General features: G+C 47.9%; 2 protein-coding genes across 4 annotated transcripts in view; both read right to left on the bottom strand.

Annotated features, from left to right (window-relative positions):
* Positions 1-206: 206 nt before the first annotated feature.
* On the bottom strand, positions 207-14,600 carry lrrc23 (leucine rich repeat containing 23). 2 transcript variants are annotated; one of them, XM_071373342.1, is made up of 9 exons: positions 11,877-14,600; positions 11,393-11,509; positions 11,091-11,200; positions 8,813-8,933; positions 8,485-8,626; positions 6,383-6,513; positions 2,725-2,861; positions 1,096-1,300; positions 207-701 (listed from the first exon to the last, which is right to left on the bottom strand). In XM_071373342.1, exons 2-9 carry the CDS (start codon positions 11,486-11,488, stop codon positions 660-662), a joined length of 984 nt encoding a protein of 327 aa, XP_071229443.1. In that variant the 5' UTR covers positions 11,489-11,509; positions 11,877-14,600; the 3' UTR covers positions 207-659. The 2 variants fall into 2 exon arrangements, with proteins under 2 accessions (XP_071229443.1, XP_071229444.1); XM_071373343.1 differs by lacking the exon at positions 11,877-14,600 and having other exon boundaries at positions 229-701; positions 11,393-11,858.
* A 1,152-nt stretch (positions 14,601-15,752) lies between these two features.
* LOC139557961 (RNA-binding protein 10-like) overlaps positions 15,753-25,000 on the bottom strand; it is a 111,286-nt gene continuing 102,038 nt past the window's right edge. For both annotated transcript variants that reach the window (XM_071373340.1, XM_071373339.1), the window contains 3 exons: positions 22,474-22,662; positions 20,415-20,551; positions 15,753-18,314 (listed from right to left, as the gene is read on the bottom strand). In XM_071373340.1, coding sequence (XP_071229441.1) covers positions 18,224-18,314; positions 20,415-20,551; positions 22,474-22,662 — 417 coding nt within the window. In that variant the 3' untranslated portion in view covers positions 15,753-18,223. The remainder of the gene's footprint in view (positions 18,315-20,414; positions 20,552-22,473; positions 22,663-25,000) is intronic.

A 25,000-nucleotide genomic window follows, 5' to 3' on the forward strand; every position in this document is an offset into this window, starting at 1 on the left:
AATACATGTTTACCAATCAATACATGTTTACCAATCAATACATGTTTACTAATCAATACATGTTTACCAATCAATACATGTTTACCAATCAATACATGTTTACCAATCAATACATGTTTACTAATCAATACATGTTTACCAATCAATACATGTTTACCAATCAATACATGTTTACTAATCAATACATGTTTACTAATCAATACATGTTTACCAATCAATACATGTTTACCAATCAATACATGTTTACCAATCAATACATGTTTACCAATCAATACATGTTTACTAATCAATACATGTTTACCAATCAATACATGTTTACCAATCAATACATGTTTACCAATCAATACATGTTTACCAATCAATACATGTTTACCAATCAATACATGTTTACCAATCAATACATATTTACCAATCAATACATGTTTACCAATCAATACATATTTACCAATCAATACATGTTTACCAATCAATACATGTTTATTGTTTTGAAAATAGAGCGTCTGTAGTTGTCTATAAACACAATCTTCTTTGGTTAATATACCAGGAATACATTTAACTAGCTAGTACAAACTTGTTCACACACACACACAAGGATCTATGTAGGTCTTGGATGTGGACTGGTGGAGTGACTGGGTGAGGAGTGACTGGGAGATGGTGAGTTAGTATTCCTGTGCCTCAGCAGCCACCTCATCATTAAACTCCTATAGAGACAGACAGAGGGAACAACAATTGGACGCCAACAAAGGTGATTTGTACTTAAGTCACAGGGGGTTGGTGGCACCTTAATTGGGGAGGACGGGCTCGAGGTAATGGCTGGAATTAGTGGCATGGTACCATTCTAGTTGATCCGTTCCAGACATGATTATGAGCCGTCCTTCCCTCAACAGCCCCCACTGACTTAAGCGTAGCTCAGTTGGTAGAACATGGTCCTTGCAACACCAGAATAGTGGGTTTGATTCCCGGGACTACACATACATAAAATGTATGCGTGTATGACAGTAAGTCCGTTTGGATAAAAAGTGTCTACTAAATGTCAGATATTCGATTATGATGTGTTGTCTCTATGTCTGTCTCTCCTGTGCGTGTGTGTTATACCCTGAGTTTCTCCTGGGCCTCAGACTTCTCCTCGGGAGAGATGGGTTCCTTGTCGAGACGCTCCAGCAACGGCAAGCGGCTCAGGACACACAGACGGTAGTCCTCCGTCTCCACCAGAGGGTTTTCCGATAGGACCAGCGCTCGCAATGTCCTGGATACGCCCACCAGACTACGCAAGGCACGCTGGGCAGACACCAGGTTACCCCTGGAGGAGGGGAAGGAGGGGAGAAAGGTAGGTGGAGGGGTACTACGATGCAGTAGCCTGCTGAGGTAAAGAGAAGACAGAGATGGAGGGATACTACGATGCAGTAGCCTGCTGAGGTAAAGAGAAGACAGAGATGGAGGGATACTACGATGCAGTAGCCTGCTGAGGTAAAGAGAAGACAGAGATGGAGGGATACTACGATGCAGTAGCCTGCTGAGGTAAAGAGAAGACAGAGATGGAGGGGTGTTGAGGTACTGCAGGGCCTTCATGTTGGGACTGATGATGTCTACCTGATGTTGAGGTACTGCAGGGCCTTCATGTTGGGACTGATGATGTCTACCTGATGTTGAGGTACTGCAGGGCCTTCATGTTGGGACTGATGCCTACCTGATGTTGAGGTACTGCAGGGCCTTCATGTTGGGACTGATGTCTACCTGATGTTGAGGTACTGCAGGGCCTTCATGTTGGGACTGATGATGTCTACCTGATGTTGAGGTACTGCAGGGCCTTCATGTTGGGACTGATGCCTACCTGATGTTGAGGTACTGCAGGGCCTTCATGTTGGGACTGATGTCTACCTGATGTTGAGGTACTGCAGGGCCTTCATGTTGGGACTGATGTCTACCTGATGTTGAGGTACTGCAGGGCCTTCATGATGGGACTGATGTCTACCTGATGTTGAGGTACTGCAGGGCCTTCATGTTGGGACTGATGTCTACCTGATGTTGAGGTACTGCAGGGCCTTCATGTTGGGACTGATGTCTACCTGATGTTGAGGTACTGCAGGGCCTTCATGTTGGGACTGATGTCTACCTGATGTTGAGGTACTGCAGGGCCTTCATGTTGGGACTGATGCCTACCTGATGTTGAGGTACTGCAGGGCCTTCATGTTGGGACTGATGCCAACCTGATGTTGAGGTACTGCAGGGCCTTCATGTTGGGACTGATGTCTACCTGATGTTGAGGTACTGCAGGGCCTTCATGTTGGGACTGATGCCTACCTGATGTTGAGGTACTGCAGGGCCTTCATGTTGGGACTGACGTCTACCTGATGTTGAGGTACTGCAGGGCCTTCATGTTGGGACTGATGCCTACCTGATGTTGAGGTACTGCAGGGCCTTCATGTTGGGACTGACGTCTACCTGATGTTGAGGTACTGCAGGGCCTTCATGTTGGGACTGATGCCTACCTGATGTTGAGGTACTGCAGGGCCTTCATGTTGGGACTGATGTCTACCTGATGTTGAGGTACTGCAGGGCCTTCATGTTGGGACTGATGCCTACCTGATGTTGAGGTACTGCAGGGCCTTCATGTTGGGACTGATGCCTACCTGATGTTGAGGTACTGCAGGGCCTTCATGTTGGGACTGATGTCTACCTGATGTTGAGGTACTGCAGGGCCTTCATGTTGGGACTGATGCCTACCTGATGTTGAGGTACTGCAAGTTCTTCATGTTGGGACTGATGCCGTCTAGATTCTCCAGTTGGTTGTCTCGGAGGTGCAGGGTGGTCAGATGCTCCAGCTTACCCAGACCCTCCAAGCGCTTGATAATATTCTGGGCCTGCACAGGGGTCAGAAGTTACAGGTCACGGGGTTAGAGGTCAGAATTAAACTGAGGTAAGTGACAGGTGTAGAGCCTGTGTAGGTTAGAGTTAGGGTTGAAAGGGCAGGTAGAGCCTGTGTAGGTCAGAGTTAGGGTTGCTAAGCAGGGTTGGTCCTGGTCAGTCCCTGGATGGGAGACCAGATGCTGCTGGAAGTGGTGTTGGAGGGCCAGTAGGAGGCACTCTTTCCTCTGGTCTAAAAAAAAAAATATCCCAATGCCCCAGGGCAGTGATTGGGGACACTGCCCTGTGTAGGGTGCCGTCTTTCGGATGGGACGTTAAACGGGTGTCCTGACTCTCTGAGGTCATTAAAGATCCCATGGCACTTATCGTAAGAGTAGGGGTGTTAACCCCGGTGTCCTGGCTAAATTCCCAATCTGGCCCTCAACCATCATGGTCACCTAATAATCCCCAGTTTACAATTGGCTCATTCATCCCCCTCCTCTCCCCTGTAACTATTCCCCAGGTCGTTGCTGCAAATGAGAACGTGTTCTCAGTCAACTTACCTGGTAAAATAACGGTAAAATAAAAAATAAAAAAATAAAAAAGGTCAGGTAGAGGCTGTGTAGGTGATAGTTAGGGTTGAAAGGTCAGCTAGAGGCGTCACAGGTTAAAGGTTACCAGGTCGAGGCGTTGGAGGTTGGGTAGGTAGAGGTTATGGTGAGAGGTTAAAGGTTACCAGGTAGAGGCGTCGGAGGTTGGGTAGATAGAGGTTATGGTGAGAGGTTAGGGGTTAAAGGTTACCAGGTAGAGGCGTCGGAGGTTGGGCAGGTAGAGGTTATGGTTAGGGTTAAAGGTTACCAGGTAGAGGCGTCGGAGGTTGGGCAGATAGAGGTTATGGTTAGGGGTTAAAGGTTACCAGGTAGAGACGTCGGAGGTTGGGTAGATAGAGGTTAGAGGTTAAAGGTTACCAGGTAGAGGCGTCGGAGGTTGGGTAGGTAGAGGTTATGGTGAGAGGTTAAAGGTTACCAGGTAGAGACGTCGGAGGTTGGGTAGGTAGAGGTTATGGTTAGGGGTTAAAGGTTACCAGGTAGAGACGTCGGAGGTTGGGTAGGTAGAGGTTATGGTGAGAGGTTAGAGGTTACCAGGTAGAGGCGTCGGAGGTTGGGTAGGTAGAGGTTATGGTTAGGGGTTAAAGGTTACCAGGTAGAGGCGTCGGAGGTTGGGCAGGTAGAGGTTATGGTGAGAGGTTAGAGGTTACCAGGTAGAGGCGTCGGAGGTTGGGTAGGTAGAAGTTATGGCTAGGAGTTAGAGGTTACCAGGTAGAGACGTCGGAGGTTGGGCAGGTAGAAGTTATGGTTAGGGGTTAAAGGTTACCAGGTAGAGGCGTCGGAGGTTGGGTAGGTAGAGGTTATGGCTAGGGGTTAAAGGTTACCAGGTAGAGACGTCGGAGGTTGGGTAGGTAGAGGTTATGGTTAGGGGTTAAAGGTTACCAGGTAGAGGCGTCGGAGGTTGGGTAGGTAGAGGTTATGGCTAGGGGTTAGGGGTTAAAGGTTACCAGGTAGAGGCGTCGGAGGTTGGGTAGGTAGAGGTTAGAGGTTAAAGGTTACCAGGTAGAGGCGTCGGAGGTTGGGTAGGTAGAGGTTATGGTTAGGGGTTAAAGGTTACCAGGTAGAGACGTCGGAGGTTGGGTAGGTAGAGGTTATGGCTAGGGGTTAAAGGTTACCAGGTAGAGACGTCGGAGGTTGGGTAGGTAGAGGTTATGGCTAGGGGTTAAAGGTTACCAGGTAGAGGCGTCGGAGGTTGGGTAGGTAGAGGTTATGGCTAGGGGTTAGAGGTTACCAGGTAGAGACGTCGGAGGTTGGGTAGGTAGAGGTTATGGCTAGGGGTTAAAGGTTACCAGGTAGAGACGTCGGAGGTTGGGTAGATAGAGGTTAGAGGTTAAAGGTTACCAGGTAGAGACGTCGGAGGTTGGGTAGGTAGAGGTTATGGTTAGGGGTTAAAGGTTACCAGGTAGAGGCGTCGGAGGTTGGGTAGGTAGAGGTTATGGTTAGGGGTTAAAGGTTACCAGGTAGAGGCGTCGGAGGTTGGGTAGGTAGAGGTTATGGCTAAGGGTTAAAGGTTACCAGGTAGAGACGTCGGAGGTTGGGTAGGTAGAGGTTATGGTTAGGGGTTAAAGGTTACCAGGTAGAGACGTCGGAGGTTGGGTAGGTAGAGGTTATGGTTAGGGGTTAAAGGTTACCAGGTAGAGGCGTCGGAGGTTGGGTAGGTAGAGGTTATGGCTAGGGGTTAAAGGTTACCAGGTAGAGACGTCGGAGGTTGGGTAGGTAGAGGTTATGGTTAGGGGTTAAAGGTTACCAGGTAGAGGCGTCGGAGGTTGGGTAGGTAGAGGTTATGGCTAGGGGTTAGGGGTTAAAGGTTACCAGGTAGAGGCGTCGGAGGTTGGGTAGGTAGAGGTTATGGCTAGGGGTTAAAGGTTACCAGGTAGAGACGTCGGAGGTTGGGTAGATAGAGGTTATGGTGAGAGGTTAGGGGTTAAAGGTTACCAGGTAGAGACGTCGGAGGTTGGGTAGGTAGAGGTTATGGCTAGGGGTTAAAGGTTACCAGGTAGAGGCGTCGGAGGTTGGGTAGGTAGAGGTTATGGTTAGGGGTTAAAGGTTACCAGGTAGAGGTGTCGGAGGTTGGGTAGGTAGAGGTTATGGCTAGGGGTTAGAGGTTACCAGGTAGAGACGTCGGAGGTTGGGTAGGTAGAGGTTATGGTTAGGGGTTAAAGGTTACCAGGTAGAGGCGTCGGAGGTTGGGTAGGTAGAGGTTATGGCTAGGGGTTAGAGGTTACCAGGTAGAGACGTCGGAGGTTGGGTAGGTAGAGGTTATGGCTAGGGGTTAAAGGTTACCAGGTAGAGACGTCGGAGGTTGGGTAGGTAGAGGTTATGGCTAGGGGTTAAAGGTTAAAGATTACCAGGTAGAGACGTCGGAGGTTGGGCAGGTAGAGGTTATGGCTAGGGGTTAAAGGTTAAAGATTACCAGGTAGAGACGTCGGAGGTTGGGCAGGTAGAGTTTATGGCTAGCGGTTAAAGGTTACCAGGTAGAGACGTCGGAGTTGGGTAGGTAGAGGTTATGGCTAGGGGTTAAAGGTTAAAGATTACCAGGTAGAGACGTCGGAGGTTGGGCAGGTAGAGGTTATGGCTAGGGGTTAAAGGTTAAAGATTACCAGGTAGAGACGTCGGAGGTTGGGCAGGTAGAGGTTATGGCTAGGGGTTAAAGGTTAAAGATTACCAGGTAGAGACGTCGGAGGTTGGGCAGGTAGAGGTTATGGCTAGGGGTTAAAGGTTACCAGGTAGAGGCGTCGGAGGTTGGGCAGGTAGAGGTTATGGCTAGGGGTTAAAGGTTACCAGGTAGAGGCGTCGGAGGTTGGGCAGATAGAGGTTAAAGGTTACCAGGTAGAGGCGTCGGAGGTTGGGTAGATAGAGGTTAAAGGTTAAAGGTTACCAGGTAGAGGCGTCGGAGGTTGGGTAGATAGAGGTTAAAGGTTAAAGGTTACCAGGTAGAGGCGTCGGAGGTTGGGCAGGTAGATTCCGTCGGTGGTCTCCAGTTTGTTTCCTCTCAGTTCCAGAGTCACCAGGTTGGTCAGGTGATGGTACCGTAGCCCCGACACCCTCTGGATACCGTTACCTAGCAACGACACACAGACACCCTCTGGATACCGTTACCTAGCAACGACACACAGACACCCTCTGGATACCGTTACCTAGCAACGACACACAGACACCCTCTGGATACCGTTACCTAGCAACGACACACAGACACCCTCTGGATACCGTTACCTAGCAACGACACACAGACACCCTCTGGATACCGTTACCTAGCAACGACACACAGACACCCTCTGGATACCGTTACCTAGCAACGACACACAGACACACTCTGGATACCGTTACCTAGCAACGACACACAGACACCCTCTGGATACCGTTACCTAGCAACGACACACATACACCCTCTGGATACCGTTACCTAGCAACGACACACAGACACCCTCTGGATACCGTTACTTAGAGCGGCCATACTCAACCTACGGACCCAGGCCTCGACACTCAGGGGACCCCCATTGATTTTGTTGAGTCACTCAGGTATCATATTATGAACACAAATAAGACATGTCTGTCTGTCTGTCTGTCTGTCTGTCTGTCTGTATGTCTCTGTCTGTCTGTCTGTCTGTCTGTCTGTCTGTCTGTCTCTGTCTGTCTCTGTCTGTCAGTATGTCTGTCTGTCTGTCTGTATGTCTCTGTCTGTCTGTCTGTCTGTCTGTCTGTCTGTATGTCTCTGTCTGTCTGTCTGTCTGTCTGTCTCTGTCTGTCTGTCTGTCTGTATGTCTCTGTCTGTCTGTCTGTCTGTCTGTCTGTCTGTCTGTCTGTCTGTCTGTCTGTCTGTCTGTCTGTCTGTCTGTCTGTCTGTCTGTCTGTCTGTCTGTCTATATGCCTGTCTATGCCAGGTAATGGCATGTATTTCTATCTATGCCATAGAGATAGATAGAGGACTCTAGAGCTCAACAGCCAGTTTTAGCATAGGCAGCGCTTCCACCATTTTAAAGTAGTCAGCTGGGTGTGATTTCCTATGGTTGAAGGAAGGGTCACATAATTCCATCCAGGTCATCAGGAGGGACCAGCCAATGAATTATGCTTATGAGCAAACATTCCATAACTGTAGGTGACAGTAAATCGCCAACCGTACCTTTATACCTGTTCAAACAACACAGTCCTCCAGCTGGCAGGATGTTTACCAACCTGCTCAGTTGGTAGAGCATGGCGCTTGTAACGCCAGGGTAGTGGGTTCGATTCCCAGGACAACCCATACGTAAAACGTATGCACGCGTGACTGTAAGTCGCTTTGGATAAAAGTGTCTGCCAAAAGGCAAGATATTATATTAGAAGAAAATGTACTACTTCAAAATTGAGATGGCCTCAATGGCACTGCCCATGCGCTAACGGACGCCATAATGGAACAGATGCAAAGAAGAGTCCTCTATCATTCTTTATGGGTCTATGCTGGGTAATGGTACGTCTGTATTAGGTCAACTCAAACTGATTGTGAGATATGTTACTTTATCTTAGCCACATTCAGACCTTCAATCTATGTCAATAGATCAATCCTGGCCAATGAGGTTCTCCAACACCCTTTCCCCAGACTGACCAATGATGTTGAGGCTCTCCTACACCCTCTTCCAGACTGACCAATGATGTTGAGGCTCTCCGACACCCTCTCCCCAGACTGACCAATGAGGTTGACTCTCTCCTACACCCTCTCCTCAGACTGACCAATGATGTTGAGGCTCTCCTACACCCTCTCCCAGACTGACCAATGATGTTGAGGCTCTCCTACACCCTCTCCCAGACTGACCAATGATGTTGAGGCTCTCCTACACCCTCTTCCAGACTGACCAATGATGTTGAGGCTCTCCCACACCCTCTCCCAGACTGACCTATGATGTTGAGAATCTCCCACACCCCCTCCCAGACTGACCAATGAGGTTGAGGCTCTCCCACACCCTCTCCACAGACTGACCTATGATGTTGAGGCTCTCCCACACCCCCTCCCAGACTAACCAATGAGGTTACGGCTATTCACACCCCCTCCCAGACTGACCAATGAGGTTGAGGCTCTCCAGGGCGAGGCCTTCTAGGCCTTCCAGGTCTCTGAGGCGGTTCAGGGCCAGACTCAGCCACTGTAGGTAGGTCAGCTGACCCAGGGGCTGACCTCTGAACCCGGCCACCATGTTACCATCACCCTGGGGGGGGTGGGGGGGGGAGAAAGGATATTTGTATATTATTATTACTGAAAAATGCTACATCGTCTTACACAGGAGGGAGTATCCTTATTTGGGACTAATTTGGGACGAAGACAATTCTATATACCAAGACTCTGATCAAAATGTTGCACTATATGAGGAATATGGTGCGATTTGGGTCCTTGCCTTCAGCCACAGCAGCTGTGTGAGGGCGGCCAGGGGTGAAAGGTCAGAGAGGTGGTTGGATGACACGTCCAGGAAACGCAGGTGGACAAACGAGCTGACCAGGGCCATGTCTGTCAGACGTCTGGGGAGAGAGAGAGGGAGGGAAAGAAAGAGGGAGGGAGGGGGAGAGAGGGAGAGGGAGGAGGAGAGAGAGATGGGGGGAAAGAGGGGGACAGAGAGGGGGTAGGGAGGCACAGGGAGAGAGAGGGGGTAGGGAGGCACAGGGAGAGAGGGCGTAGGGAGGCACAGGGAGAGAGAGGGGGTAGGGAGGCACAGGGAGAGAGACGGGGTAGGGAGGCACAGGGAGAAAGGGGGTAGGGAGGCACAGGGAGAGAGACGGGGTAGGGAGACACAGGGAGAGTGACGGGGTAGGGAGGCAGAGGGAGAGAGGGGGGTAGGGAGGCACAGGGAGAGAGACGGGGTAGGGAGGCACAGGGAGAGAGAGGGGGTAGGAAGGCACAGGGAGAGAGGGGGGTAGGGAGACACAGGGGGAGAGACGGGGTAGGGAGGCACAGGGAGAAAGGGGGTAGGGAGGCACAGGGAGAGAGGGGGGTAGGGAGGCACAGGGAGAGAGACGGGGTAGGGAGACACAGGGAGAGAGACGGGGTAGGGAGACACAGGGAGAGAGACGGGGTAGGGAGACACAGGGAGAGTGACGGGGTAGGGAGGCAGAGGGAGAGAGGGGGGTAGGGAGGCACAGGGAGAGAGACGGGGTAGGGAGGCACAGGGAGAGAGAGGGGGTAGGAAGGCACAGGGAGAGAGGGGGGTAGGGAGACACAGGGGGAGAGACGGGGTAGGGAGGCACAGGGAGAAAGGGGGTAGGGAGGCACAGGGAGAGAGGGGGGTAGGGAGGCACAGGGAGAGAGACAGGGTAGGAAGGCAAAGGGATAGAGAGGGGGTAGGGAGACACAGGGAGAGAGACGGGGTAGGGAGACACAGGGAGAGAGACGGGGTAGGGAGACACAGGGAGAGTGACGGGGTAGGGAGGCAGAGGGAGAGAGGGGGGTAGGGAGGCACAGGGAGAGAGACGGGGTAGGGAGGCACAGGGAGAGAGGGGGGTAGGGAGACACAGGGTGGGAGACGGGGTAGGGAGACACAGGGAGAGAGACGGGGTAGGGAGGCAGAGGGAGAGAGGGGGGTAGGGAGGCACAGGGAGAGAGACGGGGTAGGGAGGCACAGGGAGAGAGAGGGGGTAGGGAGACACAGGGAGAGAGACGGGGTAGGGAGACACAGGGAGAGAGACGGGGTAGGGAGACACAGGGAGAGAGACGGGGTAGGGAGGCACAGGGGGAGAGACGGGGTAGGGAGACACAGGGAGGGAGACGGGGTAAATTGCATTGCTGCTTGTACCCATCCAATGATTTTAGATGTAACAATTGTCTTGGATTAGGGGCTAGGGATTAGGGGCTAGGGATTAGGGGCTAGGGATTAGGGGCTAGGGGCCAACCTAAGGGCTAGCAGATGATTTGGGACTGGGCCCGGTTGCATCTCAAACGTCATCTGTTCAAAATGTCACCCTGTTCAAAAGTAGTGCAAGTGCACTATAAATGGAATAGGGCTCTGGTCTAATGTAGTGCACTATAAATGGAATAGGGCCCTGGTCTAATGTAGTGCACTATAAATGGAATAGGGCCCTGGTCTAATGTAGTGCACTATAAATGGAATAGGGCCCTGGTCTAATGTAGTGCACTATAAATGGAATAGGGCCCTGGTCTAATGAAGTGCACTATAAATGGAATAGGGCCCTGGTCTAATGAAGTGCACTATAAATGGAATAGGGCCCTGGTCTAATGAAGTGCACTATAAATGGAATAGGGCCCTGGTCTAATGAAGTGCACTATAAATGGAATAGGGCCCTGGTCTAATGTAGTGCACTATAAATGGAATAGGGCCCTGGTCTAATGTAGTGCACTATAAATGGAATAGGGCCCTGGTCTAATGAAGTGCACTATAAATGGAATAGGGCCCTGGTCTAATGTAGTGCACTATAAATGGAATAGGGCCCTGGTCTAATGTAGTGCACTATAAATGGAATAGGGCCCTGGTCTAATGTAGTGCACTATAAATGGAATAGGGCCCTGGTCTAATGTAGTGCACTATAAATGGAATAGGGCCCTGGTCTAATGAAGTGCACTATAAATGGAATAGGGCCCTGGTCTAATGAAGTGCACTATAAATGGAATAGGGTGTCATTTGAGATCCACAGCAGGTGTTTTGTGTCCTGTGGTGTTCACCTCACCTGTCTTTCAGTTCGAGCTTCACGAAGGCGTGCGCCAGGCCGTTCCCGGTGCGACACAAAAGAGACAGACCCGGGATCAGAATTTCCTTGGTCAGAGGGCATGGCTCGATCTGGAGAGGGACACATCAACACAACACTCAGCTGAAACAAGCAATGAAATCATGAATTCATGAATCAATTAATCAGAATAAATCCCATTTTATTGATGAGTTATCAGTTTCCACTTTGACATGTACTGTAGGTTAGGTTACCCATGTGATCGATAATCAACAACCAAAAACGAAACAAATGTCAATGTGCACCTGTTCCTCTTTTTCGGACATATTTTCCTCCTGTCCGTCCTCATTCGCCACCTCCTCTCCCTCCGACAGCGCCGCATCGTCCTCTCCCTCCGACATCTCTCCGTTTAACAGTCTGGGCTGGGGACAAGAGGACGTCACTGGATCATGAACTAGCCACTTTCAATTTTGAAATAAATTGTAGTGAGCTAGCTTAAGTTAATCGAATTCAATTGGGGGGCATCGTTTATTTTAATTTAAGAAGTTTTTTACATTTACAGCTAGTTTTACACTTGTCTTCCTGACTTGGGGCTAGCCAGTGCAGCTAACGCGTAACGTTACAGTAGCTAGTCTGCCAAGTTGCGTCTCAAAAGAGACCAAATCTAAAATAGTACAGGCCATGATACCACAATTTAGGCTTTTTATTAGCTATATAGTTAGCTAGCTAGTTGTTTAATAATCCAACTTTTTAACGTTACTGTTGACAATATTTTAAAGAAGCAGTTACCTGAGCAGGGTTAGCCGCAGCGTTATGTTGTCGTTTCCATGGAAACAACAGCAGCGGTCAGAGGGAGCTGGGATCCTTCTCGCAACTTTACGTGACAAATATTTGGTAAAGAAAGTCAAATCGCCCTGTGTATAACCATGATTATGGATTATAATATACATGGGGAGAAGTTCATATAAAATGCATTGCATTTGTGTAATAACAACATCAACTGAAGGGGTATAATGTGAGACAACAACTTTCCAAACCAGTGTCATGCCATGTTTTTCACTCACAGAATGTCATTTAGTTATTTTGAACGAACCAATTCAGCAATAGTCAAAACAGCGTGTTTTGCTCAGTGTAGGTCAAGATTGCCAATATTTTACACAATGTAATTCCTCTTTTCTTCAACCACACCTTGTGTAAAACCATGTTTGGAAACACAAGGTTGAGACAACCACCAGTAATGTAGAAATACATTGACAGCTCTTCTGTTTCCGATGCACAGTCCCACTTACCACACTAAGTGAGAAGACACCAACGGTGCTATTATGTTGTCCATGTGTAATTCCCTCTAATGAATGCCTTCCCAACAGTATACCAGTGATTTGAAATGTTTTCCATGTGTAATTCCCTCTAATGAATGCCTTCCCAACAGTATACCAGTGATTTGAAATGTTTTCCATGTGTAATTCCCTCTAATGAATGCCTTCCCAACAGTATACCAGTGATTTGAAATGTTTTCCATGTGTAATTCCCTCTAATGAATGCCTTCCCAACAGTATACCAGTGATTTGAAATGTTTTCCATGTGTAATTCCCTCTAATGAATGCCTTCCAAACAGTATACCAGTGATTTGAAATGTTTTCCATGTGTAATTCCCTCTAATGAATGCCTTCCAAACAGTATACCAGTGATTTGAAATGTTTTCCATGTGTAATTCCCTCTAATGAATGCCTTCCCAACAGTATACCAGTGATTTGAAATGTTTTCCATGTGTAATTCCCTCTAATGAATGCCTTCCCAACAGTATACCAGTGATTTGAAATGTTTTCCATGTGTAATTCCCTCTAATGAATGCCTTCCAAACAGTATACCAGTGATTTGAAATGTTTTCCATGTGTAATTCCATCTAATGAATGCCTTCCAAACAGTATACCAGTAATTTGAAAAGTTTTCCATGTGTAATTCCCTCTAATGAATGCCTTCCAAACAGTATACCAGTAATTTGAAATGTTTTCCATGTGTAATTCCCTCTAATGAATGCCTTCCCAACAGTATACCAGTGATTTGAAATGTTTTCCATGTGTAATTCCCTCTAATGAATGCCTTCCCAACAGTATACCAGTGATTTGAAATGTTTTCCATGTCTAATTCCCTCTAATGAATGCCTCCCCAACAGTATACCTGTAATTTGAAATGTTTTCCATGTGTAATTCCCTCTTATGAATGCCTTCCCAACAGTATACCAGTGATTTGAAATGTTTTCCATGTGTAATTCCCTCTAATGAATGCCTTCCCAACAGTATACCAGTGATTTGAAATGTTTTCCATGTGTAATTCCCTCTAATGAATGCCTTCCCAACAGTATACCAGTGATTTGAAATGTTTTCCATGTGTAATTCCCTCTAATGAATGCCTTCCAAACAGTATACCAGTGATTTGAAATGTTTTCCATGTGTAATTCCCTCTAATGAATGCCTTCCCAACAGTATACCAGTGATTTGAAATGTTTTCCATGTGTAATTCCCTCTAATGAATGCCTTCCCAACAGTATACCAGTGATTTGAAATGTTTTCCATGTGTAATTCCCTCTAATGAATGCCTTCCCAACAGTATACCAGTGATTTGAAAAGTTTTCCATGTGTAATTCCCTCTAATGAATGCCTTCCCAACAGTATACCAGTGATTTGAAATGTTTTCCATGTGTAATTCCCTCTAATGAATGCCTTCCCAACAGTATACCAGTGTTTTGAAATGTTTTCCATTTGTAATTCCCTCTAATGAATGCCTTCCCAACAGTATACCAGTGATTTGAAACAATGTGGTGTTCAATCAGGACGAGGCTATGTGCACTCTCCTGGCCAGGGTGCACTATGGGATGGCAAAACCGGTTATGGACCCCCCCAGATAGAATTTGTGCGCCCACCCCCCTTCTCAGTTTTGTTTCACCATAAACATAACAAATGGCATATTAATTACCATGCTCAGTCTTGCCAGTGTAGCCTGCCAGTAGCACAGACCAGAACAGAGGCTATATGCCAGTGTAGCCTGCCAGTAGCACAGACCGGAACAGAGGCTACATGCCAGTGTAGCCTGCCAGTAGCACAGACCGGAACAGAGGCTATATGCCAGTGTAGCCTGCCAGTAGCACAGACCGGAACAGAGGCTATATGCCAGTGTAGCCTGCCAGTAGCACAGACCGGAACAGAGGCTATATGCCAGTGTACGCTCATAATCTGAGTGGGGTAGGAGGGGGTATGTAATAATGTCATATTTTGTAGTTAAAATCCCCAAAATACATTCTAATTGGGGACCTAGGGAAAAAGATTGTTCACCTTTGCAGCAGCTACAGCTAGCTTCGTTATGTTTTGGTAGTGTCTCACTGAATAATTATATCTAGTTGGCTATGCTTTGATCAGCGTGGATATTCCAAAATGTCTGGGCACTGCCAAGAGCAGTGGTACCACCATGTTGAGACCGATGGAGAGCTCACCGAGCAGCCTGCTAGCCCGACCACCAATACCCCCCCCCCCCACCCTCCGCCTGCTGGCCAACAAGATGGGAGGACAGCCATGGCCTAGCACCAGTAGCACGAGGGTGAGATCACAACAAGCACCGGCCAGTGGCGTGTATTCATGGATGCCAAGGGAAGCCAGGCTTCCCCAAAACAATAAAATGAAATTAAACATCAAATGTATCTTTCGTCTCTCTGTGTTTCATAATTTTCCTTCAATTCACAAGAGGCTGCATGTATCTCACTGGAGAAAGCATCTGAGCCAGCGAAACAGCGCCCCTCTGTCTCTGTATGTGTAGCCCATCTATCTGATGCTGTCTGGTCATAAAGAGTATGACATTGTTGCCACCAGTAGCATTGAATGCAAGGGAAGCCAGCGAGCCTTTGGCCTCCCCTTGATTAAAAAAAAAAGTATCAAATAATAGCCAATCAGTGTTGAGCTAAACTGAGTGAGCTCAACAGTGAATGGTCCTGGCGCACCAACAAAAAAAAAGTGTCAAGGGAAGCCAGTTTGGATTTGGCTTCACACCAAAAAACATCAACAGCCAAACGTCATTGACAGAGAAAAAAAAACTAGAATGTTGTTGTGTCGTTGTCCTCCGGTGGCTAGCTAGCAAAAAATGGGTCCTTTTCTAAATTAGCCAAGGATGGAGATGGGGATTTGGACTGGTTTGAATTAATTCTCCATACTGGCCAAGTATTATGACGGCGATTCTCACCCAACCATTTAATTCATACATTGTTGTGCCCCTGACCTGAGAGATTGGAAGTTCAATATGTACCTAGATGTAGAAGGCTAATGTTCACTAGCTGAATCATCGTTGCCCATAAACTGAGTCACTTACAGAAACTGTTTGATGACTCTGCTGTAGTCAGCTGTTTGATGAGAGGAGACTCTGCTGTAGTCAGCTGTGTGATGAGAGGAGACTCTGCTCTAGTCAGCTGTGTGATGAGAGGAGACTCTGCTCTAGTCAGCTGTGTGATGAGAGGAGACTCTGCTATAGTCAGCTGTGTGATGAGAGGAGACTCTGCTATTAGTCAGCTGTGTGATGAGAGGAGACTCTGCTCATCACAGGGATATAACAGAGTCCTTTGTGAAATGGTGTGAGGCCAATTACTTGGACCTGAATGTACTGAAGACCAAGGAGCGAGTGGTAGATTTGAGGAAAAATGTAAGATATTTTTAATCCCATTTCTATTAATTGTGAAGAGATTGTAACTGTTGACTCTTATAAGTATTTGGGCGTAATAGTGGACAGCAAACTGAACTGGAAGTTGAATTCCCAACAGTGTCGACTAAAAAGCCCAATCCAGACTACATTATAAGGATGCTTACATCATTGTTACGTGTCCTGTCCTTGTAAGTCATTGATGATGCATGCTGTGATTTATCGGGATTAATAAAGATATACTCCACTGATGAAGTTAGGCAATCAATTCAATGGATATCAATCAACACAGAGGTAATATGTAGGCTAGAAGAATATGTTGAAGTCTAGCTGTATTGGGTGCAGATGACTGAACTGCTCACCTTTGTGTCTGTGTCTGCAGGTATACAGACGAGGAGGCATACAACGGTATGTCAATTGGTATTGGTATGTTATGCAGATCACATGTATCATCGTCCTCCCGTACCTCTTCTATGAATATCCCATAGGCCTCATTATGAACAAGGTGTGTGTATGAAAACCATTATCAAAATAGTTTTTTTCATTCCCGTTCACCACAAAAACCAAGGTATGAATACTGTCGTGTGTATGTTTTGTTAATCATCTGTATAATTACTAATTTAAAAAAAAAATCATAGACTTTACCCTCCCTACACCTCTGATGAATATAACAGGAAACCTGTTCCAACACTGCTAAATCATTCTGTCTGTGGATACGGAGAACATCAACACATTAACATCAACAGGCCAGAGGATACAGCGCATTTGGAAAGTATTCAGACCCCTCGACTTTTTCCACATTTTGTTACGTTACAGCCTTACAGGCTGACTACACCGCTCGCGTTGCAAAATACATTTAGAAATCTATATTATTCAGTTAATTGCGACCACACTGCTCGCGCGCACCAACGAGAGTCTGCGTTGCCAAGGGCTAAAATAGAAGTCAGTTCTATTTCTGACGTAGATCGCACTGCAAGTCCTGCCTCTCCCATCTCCTCATTGGTTTCTAGAAGCAGGTACCCACGTGCCATCTCCTCATTGGTTATACCCACGTGGGTGACTGAAAGACAAACGAGGTCAGTGGCGATAATGCACCTAATTTATGAAAGTTGCCAATCGCAGTATAAAGTCAAGAGAAGGAAAAGCCTGGAAGGACGAGAGATGACTAGAAACGATTCGGTTGACCGTTTTATGTGTGGATTAATTGGTGGAGTAGAGGACCTTGGGCATTCCAGGTAAAATAACAACTCAATGTTTATATCCCAGGACAAATTAGCTAGCAACAGCAAGCTAGCTAAAAGGACAAATTAGCTAGCAAGTGCAAGCTAGCTAGCTAAATTGCCATAAAGGTTTAATGCTTTTCGACCTGTCCCCAAATTAATATAAATGGTTCAGAGTTTGTTTTGATATTTTAACCGTGTTACATGGGACCCAAACCGGCTGCATGCGTGCGCTATCATGCGCCATCGTGCATATATGTATTTTGTCCCCCCAAACCAAACGCGATCACGACACGCAGGTTAAAATAGCCTGTACAGAAACTGTACAGACATCAACCATAGTCTCATTCTGTTCAGAACGACCCAGGGTATGACGACATGTCATCTGGTAACTGGACATCAACCATAGTCTCATTCTGTTCAGAACCACCCAGGGTATGACGACATGTCACCTGGTAACTGGACATCAACCATAGTCTCATTCTGTTCAGAACCACCCAGGGTATGACGACATGTCATCTGGTAACTGGACATCAACCATAGTCTCATTCTGTTCAGAACCACCCAGGGTATGACGACATGTCACCTGGTAACTGGACATCAACCATAGTCTCATTCTGTTCAGAACGACCCAGGGTATGACGACATGTCACCTGGTAACTGGACATCAACCATAGTCTCATTCTGTTCAGAACCACCCAGGGTATGACGACATGTCATCTGGTAACTGGACATCAACCATAGTCTCATTCTGTTCAGAACCACCCAGGGTATGACGACATGTCATCTGGTAACTGGACATCAACCATAGTCTCATTCTGTTCAGAACCACCCAGGGTATGACACCATGTCATCTGGTAACTGGACTCACAGGTGTTGTATGACATCAAAGCGATATTTATTATAATCCTCAACAAAGTGCATATAGTCCTCTTAATTTACAGCATTTTCCTCACTCAGACAACAAAACATTTGCAAAAGTTACGAGGAGGGATGGTGGCAAACTTTACCTTGGATGAGGTGATCAAGTTCAGAATGTCTGTCAGTCAAAACATCGCTGTGACGAGCATTACGTTCCAATTTAGGTATTTATTCGTGCCCAAATCTGCCATTTTCAACCCTGATACGGGTACGAGTGTAAAGGGTTAAGGTTAGGATTGGGATCTGTACCTAGGGAGCCTAGTCCTGTGTGATGGTTGAATGTCAGGGGTTAGAGGTCGGGGGTTTAAAGGTCAGGGGTCAGTCCACTTGCATGTTACGTAGCAGCAGTCCTTTCTTCACCCCTCCCTGCAGCATCCTGGCACCTAGACTACTGCCAGCCGTACCATCACTACAGAGAGATAAGGAGAGAGGGAGGGAGAGAGAGAGGGATGGAGAGAGAGGGAGGGAGAGAGAGAGAGAGAGAGGGAGGGAGGGAGAGAGGGAGAGAGAGAGAGAGAGAGAGAGAGAGAGAGAGAGAGAGAGAGAGAGGGGGATGGAGAGAGAGGGAGGGAGAGAGAGAGAGAGAGAGAGAGAGAGGGATGGAGAGAGAGGGAGGGAGAGAGAGAAGAGGGGGGAAGGGGAGAAAAGAGGAAGAGGGAAAATAGGGAGAAGAGAGAGAGGGAGAGAATGTGTTAGGTGTGGCAGTTTGTCTATGTGTGCATGTGTTGGCTATGTGTGTGTGTGTGTGTGTGTGTGTGTGTGTGTGTGTGTGTGTGTGTGTACAGTTGGGGTAAGAAGTTTACATACACCTTCGCCAAATACATTTAAACTCAGTTTTTCACAATTCCTGACATTTAATCCTAGTAAAAAGCCCCTGTTTTAGGTCAGTTAGGATCACCACTTTATTTTAAGAATGTGAAATGTCAGAATAATAGTAGAGAGAATGATTTATTTCAGCTTTTATTTCTTTCATCACATTCCCAGTGGGTCAGAAGGTTACATACACTCAATTAGTATTTGGTAGCATTGCCTTTAAATTGTTTAACTTGGGTCAAACGTTTCGGGTAGACTTCCACAAGCTTCCCACAATAAATTGGGTGAATTTTGGCCCATTCCTCCTGACAGAGCTGGTGTAACTGAGTCAGGTTTGTAGGCCTCCTTGCTCGCACACGCTTTTTCAGTTCTGCCCACAAATGTTTAATAGGATTGAGGTCAGGGCTTTGTGATGGTCACTCCAATACCTTGACTTTGTTGTCCTTAAGCCATTTTGCCACAACTTTGGAAGCATGCTTGGGGTCATTGTCCATTTGGAAGACCCATTTGCGACCAAGCTTTAACTTCCTGACTGATGTCTTGAGATGTTGCTTCAATATATCCACATAATTTTCCTGCCTCATGATGCCATCTATTTTGTGAAGTGCACCAGTCCCTCCTGCAGCAAAGCACCCCTACAGCATAATGCTGCCACCCCCGTGCTTCACGGTTGGGATGGTGTTCTTCGGCTTGCAAGCCTCCCCCTTATTCCTCCAAACATAACGATGGTCATTATGGCCAAACAGTTCTATTTTTGTTTCATCAGACCAGACGACATCTCTCCAAAAAGTACGATCTTTGTCCCCATGTGCAGTTGCAAACCGTAGTCTGGCTTTTTTATGGCGGTTTTGGAGCAGTGGCTTCTTCCTTGCTGAGCGGCCTTTCAGGTTATGTCGATAGAGGACTCGTTTAACTGTGGATATAGATACTTTTGTACCTGTTTCCTCCAGCATCTTCACAGAGTCCTTTGCTGTTGTTCTGGGATTGATTTGCACTTTTCGCACCAAAGTACGTTCATCTCTAGAAGACAGAACTCCTTCCTGAGCGGTATGATGGCTGTGTGGTCCCATGGTGTTTATAGGTAGGCCTTGAAATACATCCACAGATACACCTCCAATTGACTCAAATGATGTCAATTAGACTATCAGAAGCTTCTAAAGCCATTACATCATTTTCTGGAATTTTCCAATCTGTTTAAAGGCACAGTCAACTTAGTGTATGTAAACTTCTGACCCACTGGAATTGTGATACAGTGAATTATAAGTTAAATAATCTGTCTGTAAACAATTGTTGGAAAAACTACTAGTAGATGTCCTAACCGACTTGCCAAAACTATAGTTTGTTAACAAGACATTTGTGGAGTGGTTGAAAAACGAGTTTTAATGACTCCAACCTAAGTGTGTCAACTTCCAACTGGCAGAATCTTTTTTTATCCGATCGAATTCCCAGAAGGCAGCCCGCCCTCTGACCCCTTGTGTGTGTGTGTGTGTGTGTGTGTGTGTGTGTGTGTGTGTGTGTGGTGTGTGGTGTGTGTGTGTGTGTGTGTGTGTGTGCGTGTGCGTGTATGTGTGTATGTGTGTATGTGTGTATGTGTGTATGTGTGTGTGTGTGTGGTGTGTGTGTGTGTGTGTGTGTGTGTGTGTGTGTGTGTGTGTGTGTGTGTGTGTGTGTGTGTGTATAAGACAGCAGTGCTTACAGGGGGCTGTACTTCCTCTTCTTGGGGTCCGGTGGCTCTGTGGACGGCCCTCCCTTGTCTTTCCCCTCCCCCTCCCCCGCCCCCGCCCCCGCCCCTATACCCCCCTCTTGCTGTGACCTCCGCTGCTCCAGGTTTTGCTGAGGGAGGAGATGAAGAGGTTAAAGGTTAGTCAGAGGTCAAAGGTTCAATGTTCCAGAAAGCTGGATCAATAAGCCACCGAACAAAAGTGACAAGGTTTAACTGACTGTGGACATCAACAACTATTATACAAAGGAAACAGCAGCTTTCTTAATCAACTAGAAAATACCTCGAGTTATATGTGGCAGTTCATCAAAGTAAGCTGGTTGATTTAATAATCCTGTTTGTCCGGAATACCCGACTCGGATAGGGGTCACGGGGTTAAACTGAAGGCTAAAAATCGCAGTAGATTAACAGTCAGGATAAAGGTCACGGCAGATTAACAGTCAAGATAAAGGTCACGGCAGATTAACAGTCAAGATAAAGGTCACGACAGATTAACAGTCAGGATAAAGGTCACGACAGATTAACAGTCAGGATAAAGGTCACGGCAGGTTAACAGTCAGGATAAAGGTCACGGCAGATTAACAGTCAGGATAAAGGTCACGGCAGATTAACAGTCAGGATAAAGGTCACGGCAGATTAACAGTCAAGATAAAGGTCACGGCAGATTAACAGTCAGGATAAAGGTCACGGCAGATTAACAGTCAGGATAAAGGTCACGGCAGATTAACAGTCAAGATAAAGGTCACGGCAGATTAACAGTCAGGATAAAGGTCACGGCAGATTAACAGTCAGGATAAAGGTCACGGCAGATTAACAGTCAAGATAAAGGTCACGGCAGATTAACAGTCAGGATAAAGGTCACGGCAGATTAACAGTCAGGATAAAGGTCACGGCAGATTAACAGTCAGGATAAAGGTCACGGCAGATTAACAGTCAGGATAAAGGTCACGGCAAGTAGCCTAGTGGTTAGAGCGTTGGACTAGTAACCAAAAGGATGCTGGATCGAATCCCCGAGCTGACAAGGTCGTTCTGCCCCTGAACAAGGCAGTTAACACACCGTTCCCCGGTAGGCCGTCATTGAAAATAAGAATTTGTTCTTAACTGATTTGCCTAGTTAACTAAAAAAATGAACAGTCAAGATAAAGTTCACGGTGGATTAACAGTCAAGATAAACTGGGACTGCAGATTAACAGTCACGATAAACTGGGACTGCAGATTAACAGTCAAGATAAACTGGGACGGCTGTGGAACTCCTATGGAACACCTCCTCTCACATCAGACAACACAGCTCTCACATCAGAGAACACAGCTCTCACATCAGACAACACAGCTCTCACATCAGACAACACAGCTCTCACATCAGACAACACAGCTCTCACATCAGACAACACAGCTCTCGCATCAGACAACACAGCTCTCGCATCAGACAACACAGCTCTCACATCAGACAACACAGCTCTCACATCAGACAACACAGCTCTCACATCAGACAACACAGCTCTCGCATCAGACAACACAGCTCTCACATCAGACAACACAGCTCTCACATCAGACAACACAGCTCTCACATCAGACAACACAGCTCTCACATCAGACAACACAGCTCTCGCATCAGACAACACAGCTCTCACATCAGACAACACAGCTCTCACATCAGACAACACAGCTCTCACATCAGAGAACACAGCTCTCACATCAGACAACACAGCTCTCACATCAGACAACACAGCTCTCACATCAGACAACACAGCTCTCACATCAGAAAACACAGCTCTCACATCAGACAACACAGCTCTCACATCAGACAACACAGCTCTCACATCAGAGAACACAGCTCTCACATCAGACAACACAGCTCTCACATCAGACAACACAGCTCTCACATCAGACAACACAGCTCCACCTTAACGACTTCAGGCCTTATATGGAAGTCAACCACCACTTTGGAAAATGTCTTATTACATAGTTATTAGTAAAAGATTACATTGTGGCTTCATGTCTGTGTTATGTTACTCCGTAGGCATGTTATAAGCACCTTGTGTAGCTCTGAGAGCTGTTGGTGTCGTATGAGAGCCTCCTTGCTGGGGAACTGTCTCCTACACAGCAGACAGGCTAGCTTAGCCCAGTCTGTCATCCTCTCATCCTTCTCTCCTCCCTCCTCTCCCTCGCTGTCCGTCTCGCCGCTGTAGGCCGGAACCAAACCCTGCACCTGAGGAGGGGAGCGCTACGGCGGGAGAAGAAAACGGTGAAGTGAACAGAGACGGCAGAGAAAGAAAAAGAGGGGAGGTACAACAGGAGAGAGGAGCGTATTCTACCTGTCTCAATGGGGTGGGAGGTAGAGCAGCGTGGTCTACCTGTCTCAATGGGGTGGGAAGTAGAGCAGCGTGGTCTACCTGTCTCAATGGGATGGGAGGTAGAGCAGCGTGGTCTACCTGTCTCAATGGGGTGGGAAGTAGAGCAGCGTGGTCTACCTGTCTCAATGGGGTGGGGAAGTAGAGCAGCGTGGTCTACCTGTCTCAATGGGGTGGGAGGTAGAGCAGCGTGGTCTACCTGTCTCAATGGGGTGGGAAGTAGAGCAGCGTGATCTACCTGTCTCAATGGGGTGGGAAGTAGAGCAGCGTATTCTACCTGTCTCAATGGGGTGGGAGGTAGAGCAGCGTGGTCTACCTGTCTCAATGGGGTAGGAAGTAGAGCAGCGTGGTCTACCTGTCTCAATGGGGTGGGGAAGTAGAGCAGCGTGGTCTACCTGTCTCAATGGGGTGGGAGGTAGAGCAGCGTGATCTACCTGTCTCAATGGGGTGGGAGGTAGAGCAGCGTGGTCTACCTGTCTCAATGGGGTGGGAAGTAGAGCAGCGTGGTCTACCTGTCTCAATGGGGTAGGAAGTAGAGCAGCGTGGTCTACCTGTCTCAATGGGGTGGGAGGTAGAGCAGCGTGATCTACCTGTCTCAATGGGGTGGGAAGTAGAGCAGCGTGATCTACCTGTCTCAATGGGGTGGGAGGTAGAGCAGCGTGATCTACCTGTCTCAATGGGGTGGGAGGTAGAGCAGCGTGGTCTACCTGTCTCAATGGGGTGGGAAGTAGAGCAGCGTGATCTACCTGTCTCAATGGGGTGGGAAGTAGAGCAGCGTGGTCTACCTGTCTCAATGGGGTGGGAGGTAGAGCAGCGTGGTCTACCTGTCTCAATGGGGTGGGGAAGTAGAGCAGTGTGTTCTACCTGTCTCAATGGGGTGGGAAGTAGAGCAGCGTGGTCTACCTGTCTCAATGGGGTGGGAAGTAGAGCAGCGTGGTCTACCTGTCTCAATGGGGTGGGAGGTAGAGCAGCGTGGTCTACCTGTCTCAATGGGGTGGGAAGTAGAGCAGCGTGGTCTACCTGTCTCAATGGGGTGGGAGGTAGAGCAGCGTGGTCTACCTGTCTCAATGGGGTGGGAGGTAGAGCAGCGTGGTCTACCTGTCTCAATGGGGTGGGAAGTAGAGCAGCGTGGTCTACCTGTCTCAATGGGGTGGGAAGTAGAGCAGCGTGGTCTACCTGTCTCAATGGGGTGGGAAGTAGAGCAGCGTGGTCTACCTGTCTCAATGGGGTGGGAGGTAGAGCAGCGTGGTCTACCTGTCTCAATGGGGTGGGAAGTAGAGCAGCGTGGTCTACCTGTCTCAATGGGATGGGAGGTAGAGCAGCGTGGTCTACCTGTCTCAATGGGGTAGGAAGTAGAGCAGCGTGGTCTACCTGTCTCAATGGGGTGGGAAGTAGAGCAGCGTGATCTACCTGTCTCAATGGGGTGGGAAGTAGAGCAGCGTGGTCTACCTGTCTCAATGGGGTGGGAAGTAGAGCAGCGTGGTCTACCTGTCTCAATGGGGTGGGAAGTAGAGCAGCGGGGTCTACCTGTCTCAATGGGGTGGGAAGTAGAGCAGCGTGGTCTACCTGTCTCAATGGGATGGGAAGTAGAGCAGCGTGGTCTACCTGTCTCAATGGGGTGGGAAGTAGAGCAGCGTGGTCTACCTGTCTCAAATGGGGTGGGAGGTAGAGCAGCGTGGTCTACCTGTCTCAATGGGGTGGGAAGTAGAGCAGCGGGGTCTACCTGTCTCAATGGGGTGGGGAAGTAGAGCAGTGTGTTCTACCTGTCTCAATGGGGTGGGAGGTAGAGCAGCGTGATCTACCTGTCTCAATGGGGCGGGAGGTAGAGCAGCGTGGTCTACCTGTCTCAATGGGGTGGGAGGTAGAGCAGCGTGATCTACCTGTCTCAATGGGATGGGAAGTAGAGCAGCGTGGTCTACCTGTCTCAATGGGGTGGGAAGTAGAGCAGCGTGGTCTACCTGTCTCAATGGGGCGGGAGGTAGAGCAGCGTGGTCTACCTGTCTCAATGGGGTGGGAAGTAGAGCAGCGTGATCTACCTGTCTCAATGGGGTGGGAAGTAGAGCAGCGTGGTCTACCTGTCTCAATGGGGCGGGAGGTAGAGCAGCGTGGTCTACCTGTCTCAATGGGGTGGGAAGTAGAGCAGCGTGGTCTACCTGTCTCAATGGGGTGGGGAAGTAGAGCAGCGTGATCTACCTTAACATTTTGTTACGT

The sequence above is a fragment of the Salvelinus alpinus genome, chromosome 28 (genome assembly GCF_045679555.1).
Source record: "Salvelinus alpinus chromosome 28, SLU_Salpinus.1, whole genome shotgun sequence".
In the NCBI taxonomy this organism is placed as follows: Eukaryota; Metazoa; Chordata; class Actinopteri; order Salmoniformes; family Salmonidae; genus Salvelinus; species Salvelinus alpinus.